The sequence below is a fragment of the Hypomesus transpacificus genome, chromosome 7, assembly GCF_021917145.1.
Source record: "Hypomesus transpacificus isolate Combined female chromosome 7, fHypTra1, whole genome shotgun sequence".
Classification (NCBI taxonomy): domain Eukaryota; kingdom Metazoa; phylum Chordata; class Actinopteri; order Osmeriformes; family Osmeridae; genus Hypomesus; species Hypomesus transpacificus.
In genome coordinates this window covers 5734055-5748430 of record NC_061066.1, presented here as the reverse complement: position 1 = coordinate 5748430, position 14376 = coordinate 5734055, and the positions used below count along the sequence as shown (strand labels likewise).

The 14376-nt window shown below is 42.9% G+C and overlaps 1 protein-coding gene across 3 annotated transcripts in view; it reads left to right on the top strand.

The window, feature by feature from the left end:
• scube1 (signal peptide, CUB domain, EGF-like 1) overlaps positions 1-14376 on the top strand; it is a 324611-nt gene that overhangs the window by 42374 nt on the left and 267861 nt on the right. For all 3 annotated transcript variants that reach the window (XM_047022448.1, XM_047022447.1, XM_047022445.1), the window contains exon 3: positions 12872-12997. In XM_047022448.1, the coding sequence (XP_046878404.1) occupies positions 12872-12997 (126 nt within the window). The remainder of the gene's footprint in view (positions 1-12871; positions 12998-14376) is intronic.

The window sequence follows — 14376 nt, the reverse complement described above, 5'->3', positions numbered from 1 at the left end:
CCCTCTCCATCACCCGCTGGATAGCATGCATCTCGGCTAACACAGTATGAGGGGGGATCACAATGTCGTTCTTGGTCTCGTTCTTGAGCAGGACTGGTATGTGGCGGGGGTGTCTAGCAGGGAGAGTGTGTAAGCAGCTAGCCACCAGCAACCCACCAGGCAGGGAGGACATTGATGGTGGCTCTATGGTGACCCATCGTTCTGCGCTGGCACCGTTCACATGGATCAGCCCATCAAGAGCAACTGTGCAGCCTGCTGGCACCACCTCGGGTGTGTTTCCCTTCACTTTCACCCAACCCAGGGCACCAGTGCATGCTTGTCTCTGTCTAACTTCAAGAGTCTTAAGAATGGCTTGGTAGCCATATAGTGCTGACTGAGGACGGTTTGTATTCTTCTGAATGTGGCTGGAAAAGAGGACATCTAAACAATTTGTGCCAATGAGGATTTGGGGCACATTAGTCATGTCTGGGACTACTAGCGCTAATGTGGGTACTTCAGCTTCAGTTCCAAGAAACTCTTTGGGAAATGTTAGGCTCATCTCCACATATCCAAGGTAAGGCACTGTCTGCCCATTCGCTCCTTCAACTTCCAGCAGGTCATTCAGTGACTTCATGGGATGGCTTGATAAATGACTCTTATACACCGACAGGGGAACTGTGGTGACTTGAGATCCGGTGTCTAAAAGGCAACTGACTCTTCTTCCTCCTATAATGATCTGAGCTGTGCACTTCATTCCCACCTAGCCTTTTGGTAGTTCAATGGATGACGTTTGGGTTTGGGCACGCTGGTTGATTGCTCGTTCAATTAGTCTAGGGCGCATTTCTCTCCTTCTAGTCCCTGTTTGCCCTTCAACAGAGACTGTCAGTAGTTTAACTGATCCCATTGGAGCTGCCGCTCTCTACACCGACGTCTCTTTTCTTCAACCAAGAGAGGGTTTGGTTCACTTTCACAACTGGGCGCTATATGACCATCTTCTCCACAGCGGAAACAGTACCAAGGACGACGTCTGTTAGATGTCGGTTCACCAAACCTTGGCTGCTCAGCTGTTCTCTGATCGGTTGGTCGGTGTTCAGATTGGGTTCCAGTCTTCTTTGAGTGTGTGTTCCTCTCCATCTGGTGATTCTGCACTCGAAGTGAAGTCATCTGAGCTTGGAGGTCAGCCAGTTGTCTTTTCAGTGCATGGATCTCAGCAGCTTCAGAGTGGTTGGTCTTGGGCTTTGGGGGAGGCGGTGTCTGTCTGACAGCTACTTGGGCTTGAAGCTCTGCAACTTGTCTCTTCAATGAGTCAGTCTCAGCAGCTTCAACATCAGAGAGATTTACTGTTTGGCGGTGTGCTGCTGTTCGAAACTTAGAAGAAGCAGAGACTTGCTTGTTTAGGCCAAGATGCTTCATCATGCGTTCTTCTTTAGAAGCATGCCTTTCTTATTCTGTCCTGATAAGGAACACCAGATCAGAATAGGAAGGTGGATGCATTTTTTTCCGCTCTAGCTGAAGGTCTGTGATCAACTCATGGTTCCAACAGCCTCTACAGAATTGCTTCAGAAGAAAACGACTTCGCTCCTCCTCCCCAATCCCACCTCTTCTGATGGCTGTACTCAGGATGACTTGCAGTCTATGTAAATAGCTTGAGGGCTTCTCACCAGCATCCTGCAAGGTGCTCATGAATTTAGCAGCCAAGTCATCGCCATCTTCCACTGAGCCATAGACTGAATCAAGGAGCTCAAGATACACTGAAGGTAATGCTCGAGGGTTGACCTGCTTGATAACATCTGTGGCTGGAGGTAGTAGACTGTCTAGGATTTTCTGTGTTCGATGCAAGTCGGAAATGGAGGGATCAGTCATCAGGAACTCAACACTTGCACGCCAGGTATCATAGTCTGGCTCATGGTTGGGCCGTGGACTCTTCCCAGAGAAGACTTGAAGGCGGAACAAGATTTTCTGATGTGATGTGGCAGCATCAGTCTTCACAATGTGTTCAACTACCACCCTTTGTACACTAGGGGGGTTAACAGCACTCATAGGGAGACCTGGGTGGATCATCACAGGAGAATCAACACCATCTCCTCTTGCGAAGCTGTGGTGTGTAGCGGTTGGTTCAGTTCTCTTCGTTGGGGTGTGGGCTTCTAGATTCCCAGAGTCCCACAAGGGAGAAGTATGCGGTGAAGATGTGGTAGTAATCCCTGCAACAAGTTCTTGCCTCTGAGACACTGTCTCCAGTTGTGACATTAGCGTTTCTTGCCCAGGGGGGCTTGTTCCTCTCAGTGTGACCATCTTCATTAACTCCTCTTGGAGCATCTCTTCAAAGGATTTCCCAATTGCTCTTGCAATGGTTTGCAATGTCTCAAGATACCCCTTGGTGGCGCTACTGCTGGCCTTTAGTGTGTAGATGCTATCTAGAGCTTGCACATTGAGTGTGTCTTCTGTATCATGGGAAGTCTTGTAAACTAAGGGCAGTAATGGCCTTAATGTATGCATGGCTGAGCTTTCAGCAAACTCAACTATTAAAATATAGCTGCAAGCAGCAATGTGGTGGCCAAGCAGGTCAGATGACCCAGAAGAAACTTTCGACATCTAGTGACTGCGGTTTACCTGGCTTTCTTTGCAGTGGCTTATAGTCTCGCTAAACAGAGAATCAGAGACATGACAAGCTTGTCAGCTTTGGCTGGATTTGAACCTCTGACGTTGCCAGGACACCAATTTATCCTAGTGAGCTATTCTCAGTGCTGGAAATCAGATTTCAGTGACTGCGTAAAAATATAAAGAATTTTTCCTGTGGCAAGCGGTTGTCAGATTTGTCCCAAGTTTAAACAGCTGTAATTCAGTCCTATTTTGATATGTCAATGTGATTGTGGTCTGAAGATAATCTGTGTAAAAGTTGGTGAATATTTGATACATTTTGAGTAGGACAAAAACGTTTTATTAATTAATGAAAATGGCGGCATCAATTTGGCTGGTATCACAAGTTAACATGTGTCAGACATGGGATCGCCCCCCTAGAGGTTAGAGGACACATATCTGTAAAGCACAATAAATCTGACTCTTCTTGAGTATAGATCCCCTGAGATTGAAACATTATCATTACCATTATGATTATACTGTTAGACAGCTACTGTGGCATACCTGGCTTCACTAAACAGATAAACAAGTATCATGACATGCGTGATGACTTTGGCTGGATTCGAACCTATGACCTTACACTTCAGAGGAACCCGTCTTATCCCAGTGAGCTATTCTCAGTGCAAGGAATTACTGTGTTACTGTGTGCAAGTAAGCCGTTTTTCCTGTGGGAAGCGTTGTCAGATTTGAACCAAGTATAAAAAGTTGTAATTCAGTCATATTTTGACAAATCGAGGTGATTGTAGTCTGAAAATGATTTGATTACATGTCCATGAAAATAGGAGCAACGGCAAACGAGGAGTTCAAAAAAGTATGTTTTTATGAAAATTCCAAATGGCCGACGCCCAAAATGGTGGACACGGGACAATGTGATATATTTCGACTTGGTATGCCACGTAGAATCAGAAGAGACCAATCTTGTGATTTATGACAAATCTGTTCAGAAGTTATGATGCAAGAAATCCGATGCACTGGCTAGATGTAGATTCACTATATCTACAAAGCACAATAAATCGGATTCTTCATGAGTATAAATCCCCTGAGAATGAAACATTATCGTGGCCATTATGATTATACTGCTCGACAGCTACTGTCACATACCTGGCTTCACTAAACAGATAAACCAGTATCATGACATGCCTGAGACTTTGCCTGGATTCGAACCTACGACCTTGCACTTCAACGGAGCCAGTCTATCCCAGTGAGCCATTATCAGCACTGGGAATTGCTGTGTACAGTTACTGAATACAAAAAGGAAGCCGTTTCTCCTGTGGCACGCATGGTCAGATTTGGCCCGAGTTTAAACAGCTGTAATTCAGTCATATTTTTACATGGCAAGGTGATTGTGGTCTGAAGATAATCTGTGCCAAATCTGGTGAATATTGGATACATTGTGTAGGAGTAAGGAAAAAAGTTTTATTCATTCATTCAAAATGGTGGCCTCATCAATTCGTCTGGTATCACGCGTTAACATGCATCAGACGCGGGATCTCCTAAGATATCACGAGACATAGGAATTGCTTAAATACGCCAAACAAATCAACAGTTATTGGTCAAAACACAATCCTACCTATTGTAATGCCCCCTAGAGGTCAAATGACACTACCTGTCTCAAACCTCTTAATAAGAGGGCCTTGAGTCCATACACCAAGTTTGGAGTCAATGCATCAAAGCTTGGCTAAGATATTACCTCACTTCCTTTTTCCGGATCAGTTGCTCAATTTGATTGGCTGTAACTAACAAACGGTTGCAGAAATCAAAACGCCATGTGATGTCTTTTGTGAGGCTTGGTCTGAAAATGTTTGCCTATTGCAGCGCCACCTAGAGGTGAAATGGCATGACCTATTTTGGACTTCTTTAGAACAGGGTCCCTCGTCCCTATACCAAATTTGTTGTCAATGCAGTAAAGAGGTGCTGAGATATGACCTCACTTCTTTTATGGTGGCTTGGTTGACGATTTTGATTGGCTGATGACTTTGATTGGCTGTTCCAGTCGAGTGTAGAAAGTCTAAAAAACATGTGATTTCTTTTGTGTGGCTTGGTCTGAAGATGATCTGTGCCAAATTTGGTGAAGATTGGACAAACCTTATAGGAGAGGTAGCGAAAAAACGTTATATTCAAAATGGCGGCCACATCAATTCAGCCACATCAATTTGATGTGGCTGTTTATAACAAACGGTTGCGAAAATCAAAAGCTCCAGGGGATAATTTTTGTGAGGCTTGGTCTGAAGATCATCTGTGGCAATTTTGAAGAAGATTCGACAAGAATTGTAGGAGGAGTAGCGAAAAAACGCTTTTCCTTTACATTCAAAATGGCGGAGAATCTATAGAACTGGGTATGATGTCATAGAGTGCGTTGAACTCGTCTTGATCCAGGGAATCCAACGATACCTCATTTTGGACAATTGGGCATATGGTTCAAAAGTAACATGTGTAAACACACCTTCAACTTTGACCCATTGGTGGCGCTAGATGGTTGGAATGGGAGACATGAAACTTGGTGAAATTGATGAGGGGACTGGTCCCAAATAGTGTGCCAAAATTCACAACTTCTGACCAATTGGTTCTAGGGGCTGCCATAGACTCCCATGGCAGAAGAAGATGTGTAATAATAATAATAAGAATACGTAGAAACACTTAAGGTGGCTTCGCCGCTTCGCGGCTTGGCCACCAATAATAATAATAAGAATACGTAGAAACACTTAAGGTGGCTTCGCCGCTTCGCGGCTTGGCCACCAATGACGGTGAAATTCAGAGTTTGGATTATCAATAAGCAAGTGGCGATTAATAGGGCCATGAGTCTCTAAACTTTCCTCAAGCTCTTTGTCTAAGTTAGTTTGTGTAAGACCATTAACAATGACAGAGTTTGGGACATCTACATTTTCAGTTTTCACTATGTCCATTGTAAGTTCGATAGGTTTTTATCAACTCAGTTTTATAGTGTGATCACTCTTAGTGCAAACACGATCTCTCTCCTGGCTGGCTCGCCAATTTTCTGTAACGAGTGTCTAACTTTAACACCGCTACAGAGAATAATAATGATGATCAATGGGAGATGTATCAGAATATCTGGTTCTTCGGAAAGATGGTACTGTTTGCACTACAGAATGAAACACACAGAACACGTTGGCTATATTTCAGAGGTAATAGAATTGTTTTTGTTATTGTTTTTGATATTTTGTTTCTCTATTACCTCTGTTTTATTTATTCCCTTCTCATGGAAAAAAACCCAACACATTTACCAACCAAACAACAATTGCAATTGACTTAATGACAATAACACAAAAAATAGTAATTCCCCAAATCAATATGAAAGTGTCAATTAATTGTTCTCCCTGATTCCCTTAAGTTTTATCTATTTATTCTTATTAGCTTGTGGCTTATTTTTGCTTTTAAAATATCTATGGGATTATCACTATATTATATTGATTTGGTTGTGGGACTCTTATTTTGGAAAACGGGCTTGACTTTTTGGATATTATTTTACTCTAATTAAATGAGAGGATTATTGATTTTGATTGAAAGTACAAGTATAAAAAACAACAAATATATGAATACACAAGTCAAGTAGTAGAACAACTAATTCTAAAAAATCCCTCACTCCAACCTCATCTCTAAATCACAGCATATACAAAACACAGTGCTACGGCGTGAACTCACGCGCACTCACAAAGATTTTTTTAGAAGTCTTTCAAAACAACAAACAACACAAAAATGATCAGTCCGGGTCCAAGTGTCTGGCTCCAGGGTAGTCACAAAACAAATCAAATAGAATCAGGCTCTTGTCCTACCAGTCGTAGCAAGGCTCTTTCTGCTTGATCTCTCAGGCAGCCAGCAGATAGTTGGCCACAGTAGCTAGCAACCCGTAGATGACTCGGTAAGGCTCTCCAGTTCACATCACTCCAACACTGGTACTCAAAGAACCGATCGGGTGTAGCAGGCGAAATCCAAGTCAGTTCGCTGGATTCTCCCCAAGGAATGTAGAAAAATGTAGAAGAAAAGAAAAAAAGGACACAGCTGAGGCAGCTAACAGTTCTCCAACCGTACTGTAGCAGAGCTTCTTCGGCTAGCCCACCGTAAAAACAAACCACTTCAGGAAAACAAGAAAAATAACAAATATTCTCACAAAACAATAACATATATTACTAGCTAACCAAAACAATATCGTCGTCTCTTTCTTTCTTTCTTCTCAGTAAAATGCTATTTGTTTTTCTTTCTTTCTGGTCCCTCGTCTCTCGTCTCCCTCTAGTTCGGTTAGCCTTCCTTTCTCCGCGCGAGAGCGCGTGAGACCCCAAACTTTCCCGCCTGCACCCCGAAAGATGCACATTCACAGCAAGTTATCCCAACATAAAAACATGAAACAAATATGTACATGGATCCACAGCATCAACCTGGGACAAAACCACACCGGCATCACTTTTCTTAATCAACAAATAAATAATAGTTCTTGTATATTACTTTTGTGAATATAATAGTTATTTATTTGTAACTCTTTATAAATAATTTTATTTTACATTTAATTAATTTGTGTCCTGTAACCCTGGGTTACATACATCTCTCTCCAGTAGGGGTTAAATCCAGTGTTGCGCCTGAATGCGTTCATTGAACGAAAGTTCATGAACCCGTTCATAATTTTCGTGAACGTGACCTGAACTGTTTTACCTGTTGTTGTAAAATCAAATGAAGTAAATTTACTCTACAGAACCACGCTTACATAGCGTTACCTCTTGGAGGTTTGCTATCGAACATAACGCAGTACAAGATCACTGAAACTCAAAGAGGGGGTGTGCATTTAGTAAAACATAAGATTGTAATTAAAATATAATAAAACCAACTTTCATTGGTGAAATTAAGTTGTGTTCTTGTTTGATGTTCTTGATTTGAATTATTTCAAATATATATAAAAATATATATTTTTATTTTGGTGAGAACCCAACTAATTCCACCTTGGACACCTTCCACCAGAGGACACTTTGTCGTGGGGGGGGGGGGGGGGGGGGGGGGGGTACTGCTGGTCGTGTATTGCATGCCGTACTATCTGATTAAAATGACAGTTCTCTCTACAGTCAGTGCTTGCGCAAGGAGGTGGAACGTAAGGGAGATACCCTTTCCAAAACTTGTAAGGGCGTAATAGTTTGTGAAAAACCCAGAGAAACACAAATATCCGACAAGGCAAAATCCCGGACCATTTTTGAATCCCTGCCGGAGGCATTTTTTAGGTCCTCGAAAAGAGGACATGTATGGGTAAAAGAGGACGTCTGGTCACCCTAGTTTTATTCCTTAATGAATGTTTGTTAATTACTTATTTTTCAACCATTAACTCGATTAAAATTACAAAGAGGGAAATTCGCAACTTTTTATCGCAACTTTCACTTGCTCCCGCAATTTCATCACAACAAACACCTAAAAAACACTGCAACTTCCATCGCAACTTTTTGGAAAAACTCCCACGAAATCTGAAATTTTGGCCCGCAATTATCACAAAAAAGGCCTGCGAAATCCTAGGGGGACTGGCTAATTAAGTGTGTCTGTACTGAAGACAGTACATCCCATAGAGGCCTGTGAAAGCCTGCCTACTGTTCACTCCATTCTTGTCACTCACTGCCGAACAGATTGATTTGCTATCATCATTTGCAGTGTTCTAAATTAACTTTTTTGATCACCAGCCAATGTGGCTGGTAACTTTAGTCAGAATTTCCACTAGCCAAATTCTTTCCGGTGAAAATAAGAACAATTATGAGTTTCACTGCATGCATTTGATCATTGTATTAACATTGTTGGCATGAAAAACACAAAAAATGAAGTAAATGAAGCACAGAAGTATGATGCAAGGGTATGTGAAATCACCAAAAAGTAAGGACACAATTGATTGTGAATGGCTAAAACGTCCATTCGCGTCATGAGATTGACTCCTGCCCATGCATTTACAGTAACGTTTTTGTCCTAAGCAAGCATTAATTAAACCGACCTAATAGACTCTTTATTAAGAACAGTGTATTTACATTACAAAAGACTGTCAGTAAGCAGGTTAGCTCCAACTAACTTCTAGCTTCTAACCCTAAGCAGCCTCGACTTTAAAATGATTTGTTTTACCACAAATTGTTAGTTTTGTTTATTTCGCGTACATGCGGCAATCATTACAAAACATGACAACATTTTCACTGTCAAACACAAGCCATTCCCGACCCTACAGCCATTTTGGCATTACATTTTCTTTTCTTAGTTTCTCTAGTGCTATCAATATCCTCATCCCCTGCCTCGTTCCTCTTCTCGCTCCCAGAAGCTTGTCCAAACCACCGCCGCATTTAGTTAACTTTTTACTTTAATACTCTAGTTAGCTCTAATTACATCGTATGATCCTCTATGCTTCGTTGGACTTCTTCCTTGTGTTTTCTGGTGGACGCTCCGTTCGTTTCCATGATTTCTCGCGCTGGTTTCACTTCAAACACAAACTGCGAGCAGCCTATGGCCTACATTATCACGTAGCATTACGGCACAGTGTTCATGGGAAACGTAGGAAGTACTGCCAGGGGGATAAATGACCGAGAACCATGCAAAGAACAGAGCCTTATGTATCATTGCCACATGCATCACCGGCCAAACTGGCTAGTGAGTTTTTATTAACACCCGCCAAAATTAATTTTAACCCACATTTGGCAGGTTGGCGGGTGTTAATTTAGAACCCTCATCAGTTGAGAGAGAGAGTGGACAAGTAGGGAAAACAACAGCAATCAATTATACTATTCTACCAGTATACACTTCAAGAGCACTATTCTGGTTTCCCAGAAAAGCTTACTTGACCTGCTTCATAGAAAAAAAGAGGGCTGTAGGGGGAGAGAGGGAGTGTGAGGGGAGGAACAAGAGAAAAAAGACAAATAAGGGTGGGGTTGGTAAAGTGAGGGAAAGAGAAAGAGCTGAGGTTGAAGAAAAGATAGGATGGGAGAGAGCAAAAGGAGACATGAAGTCTCCGGAGATGGGGAGATGGATAGATGGAGAGCAAGGTATAGCTGGCTGGGGGTGAGGGGGGGCAGTGAGGGAGAGGTGGTGACTGATGATTACTAGGCCATTGTGTCAGTGACTCTGTCACGGCTCATGAGCTCACCTAGTGCTTTGCCACATACACACTCACGCGCATTCAAATACACACACTCACATTCACGCACACACACATAATCAGCGACTCCTCCCGGTGTACCAGAGTAGGTCAGAGTCTTCACTGTTGAAAGCTTATGGTATTTTATAGCTGTAGCTCTTCATACAATACACAAAAGCACACTCACACATACACACACACTTACAGACTGCAGTTTTATACTGCTGTATCTTAGACATACATCACATGTGCTATAGGACACCCACTCTCACGGACACATGGCACACACGTGAAAGTATAGGACACACATGTACGCACACACTCTCAACCGGCATCCTGATCTATACCGACTTGGTTTAAACACACATTAAAAAGTAAAGTTACTAAATGTGTTGGCCTTCTCAAGGCAGCCCATAAATACCTGTGGACATCTAGATGTGGACGTAGGGGGGCATACTCCTATTTCTGTTCTGAGGTGAATTGTACTAAGCCAGGTTAACTCACTGTGACTCCACTACAGGTTCAAAAATAATATTTGGATCTTTTCTGGGGGTTTTTGCTCGGACATTTGACCTCTTGAGCCAATACGGTTGTTATTTTCAGCCATGAAAAAAAAGGGGGGGGGGGAGGGGGGGAGTATAGAGGTAGAAAGAAGTTATCCTTAAAACTCAATTGATACAGTCCCTCTTCGCTGAAGGGAAGCATGACTTAGTGGGTTTAGACAGTTCTGTCAGTCCATGAAAAGTAAAACAAGCAAAATGTTATGAAAAAGGTAAAGAGAGTGTGCCCCGGTACCTCACCGGATAAAAGTTGCATACCCTGTAGGCTGAGGCCTAACTAATGCAACCTGGGTTTCGGATCTGGCCTGGGACCCTTTGCTGCATGTCTTCCCCTCTCTTTCTCTCTCTCCCTGCATTTTATATCAGACTTATCTTAAATACTGTCCAAAAAAAGCATGAAAAATGCCAATTATTGTTTTTACAAATAAAATAAAATAGGCAGAACAGTGTGAGAACATCTCAGCATTTCAAAACTGTGTACTAGTGACATTTTGTGTCATATTTTGTGCCCCCCTTCCTCCTCCTCCCTCCACAAACGTACACATACACACCCTTTCGGGGCCACAGGGCCATCATCGAAGGTCCCTAATTCACTTGATGAGATGTTGGGCAATTAGAAAACGTGCATGTGTGAGCGAAAGAGGGTTGGAGGGGTTCGGGGTAGGGAGTGACTTGCTGTCAGATGTCAACAACAGCTCCGGGGCAGGAAGTGGCACCGTTGGAGGCTAATTTGGCCTAGCTCACTCTTTCCCTCCCTCCCCCTCTCTCTCACCAGCAGATTGCCAGACTCAGGGCAGGTGTTAGGGCTTGGGGTGTTTTCTACTTCTAGGCTAACTGAACCTACTGCTGTTCTCTCTTTAACTCTGTCTTTCATTCTCTCCTCACACCTCTGGGCTTCCAAGGTCAGTTTGGGGGTGCTCAAAACAGCACAGATGCCAACTCCACGCTGTCCCGGTCAGCGGGGTGCATAGAAGACTTCTAAACAGTCAAATGACACCCCCCCCCCCCCTCTAACTGGCCACTGGGATGAAGCTGTGATGGCTGGGAGGAGTTTATGTACACAGGTCTTTCTGATATCATATATAAGTGCAGAGAGAGAGAAAGACAGACAGAGTACTAAAAGTATCCGTTCTTTTTCTGTGGGACAGAAAACACACAAATAGTGGATTAAAATGCAGTGTAGTATGGTACGCCAGAGTAATTGGCTCTCTATAAACACTCCAGGGCTCCTCTGAGGAAGGAATGTGGCGTTTATTTAGCTTTTGTGCCAATGGTTTTTAACTGACTGGAACATCTCAGACAATGTTTTGGTTGAGTGTTTTATAGTTCTTTCTTCAATTTCAACAGTATTATTTTCTTATGCTCATCCAGAAGGCCAGAATGTGACTAAAATCATGGCTACAAGAATTGCAATGAGCTGGAAGATGGTGTCTCGTAGGTGAAGGAACAGGAGACAGACTATGGAATATGGTGTGTGTATGTTTGTGTATATGGGTGTGCGAGTGTGTATGCTGCAGACATGTCCATGTCTCACAGGATGTGGGGCCTGAGACTCTTGCTAAGAGCTGTGTCTGGCAGAGCTATTGCCCCGACACTGTGTGCCTGCCATGCCAGGAGACAAACAGGCAGAAAGAAAGAAATAAGGCAGGCAGGTAGGCAGGCAGGCAGATGGGCAGACATATAGATATACAAGTTAGATATACAAGTTAGAACAAACAAATAAGACAGGAGAGACAGACTGAGAGAGACCTTGACAATGACAAGAGAACAGAGAGAAAGGCAGAGGAGGGAGCAGGGTACACGGAGGAGAGATGGAGACAGAAACTGACTTGACACTTGACAAGGTTCACTTCATACTCCAGTCAGGCAGAGACCCAGGCTCGGTCTGCTCTGGCCGTTGTGTGAGCCAGATGATGACTCCTGGGATGAGAGAAAACAGATACCTGCCGTCAGCCTAATCCATGGCCGGGATAGGACGAGAGGAAGACAGAGAAGGAGAGGAGGATGTGGGCCTGGGGTCTGCAGGAGCTCCTGCCGTTCACACGGGGGGGGACTGTTTATTTAAGCAGAGCCGCATGGCAACCACTTGCGAGTGGCTCCTGTGAAAGAAGCTCCCCCCCACACACACACACACACTTCAACCTCCCACCCACCACCACCACCTTCAACCTCCCACCCCTAACTCCCGCTTACTCAGCACAAGGGGGGAGGGGGGAGTGGACGTGGGGGGGGGGGGCATGAATAAACACTGGCTGGCACCCGCTCTGAAGTTGTGTCCCCACCCCTCCACACACACACACACACACTTGCAAGTACGCCAGAGTGCCCCATCCACTCAATAATCACTTACATTCATGTCTTGACTCAACCATTAACCGCCATCTGTGTCTAACTTTCCCACAAGTCAATTTCCAGCATGGCAGTCTGTATCTTTTTACCCTCCACCACCACTGACACACCCACCCCCTCCCATACAATCCCCACACTTTTCACAATTACTCTTGCTCTTTTCACAGTTTGTAATGTTTTGTTTAATGTTTTTTTTTCCTTCCTCTCTCTCTCTCTCTCTCCCTCTCTCTCTCTCTCTCTCTCTCTCTCACAGACATGGACGAGTGTGAGAATGACTACAACGGTGGATGTGTCCATGAGTGTATCAACATCCCGGGGAACTACAGGTGCACATGCTATGATGGCTTCATGTTGGCTCATGATGGGCACAACTGTCTGGGTAAGACTGCCCCCTCCTACACACAATCTGGAATGCCATGGAGTTACACTTCACATTCAATTTTCTCTGCTATGTGACTAGACATACAGTATGATGCAAAAGATGCATGGGTACCTTAGATTTAAACATCAATACTGTCTTACCTTAGGATTTTTGTGGCTGGATGAAAGTGTAATGTTGAGAAATGTTTTGTTTTGTCATTCACATTCATTATTTCTTAAAGCATTTTTGGGGGGTATTAGTGCCTACGATTTTTGAACAGTACTGTGTTCATACCGCTAAACTTTAATACTATGTAGGTACATCACAACTACTTTGTACCTCCATTGTTGTTACTGTTTCTGATACTGCTATGTAGTTATGTAGCAGTAATGAAGTGTTATGTTAATGTACACTTGTAAAAAACGTGTACTTGTACAAGTGTAAAGGGCTGCTAAAAGGCCTTGGTGGTAAACACGGTGCAGGTATGATTAGTAATATTAGTACTTGAAGGATTTTTGAAGGAGGTCATAACCATTCACGACACCTTCAAGAAAGCAGACATAACACCACATCATTTCAAATGAATCAAGAATGGTTATGATTACAAAACGGCAGGGAAGTTATTGGTAGACAGCATTTTTAAAGCTCAAGACCAAACAAGAAACGCTATTATACATGTCTACAACAACTTTCCACTGCTACAGGGGATTTGTGAATGGCATGTTTCTGATATCCTGCCACGCCACAGCAAAGTTTGTGTGTGTGTGTTTGTGCAAAATTTGGGCACAGTGCCATTACAAATCTTTTTTACTGATTTTTGATTACCAGTGTAAAAACTACATTTATTATAGTGATCCGCTTTTATTTTACCGCACAAAATTATTTTCAATCAAGACTGAATGGAAGTACCTAAAGGTATTTACAATGAATTATACTTCTACTCAAATAAAGGGAAGTAATGAGGAGTTATGGATGGTCACGAAGACCAGACTTTTTGTAAAGTGTTACATAAAGTTGTTATGAATGTTGTAAAAGATACAGTAGCAAGATTGACACAACAAATCAAGCGTTATCAAATGGTTATAAAACAATAAACCTTTGCTCTTTATAAATAAATGTAACCAAGGCCTGAGACATGCAAGAGGATGTCCTCTTCTGTTAGGTGTCGGTTTCTCTATGTTGGTAATGTGTAGAGTAGAGTCAAGTCGAGATAGTAATCATTATGCCAAGGGGACAATTAGCTTTTCATCCAGGAGTAAAGAAACAGCAAATATCAAATAGGCAAACATGCTCAACTACACAATAAAATACAGCAGTAATAAATGCTGCAACAATAACTACCCAGCTATATGACAATCAGGGAATTGCAAATAAGGAAGAGGGCCTCCCCAAAGATG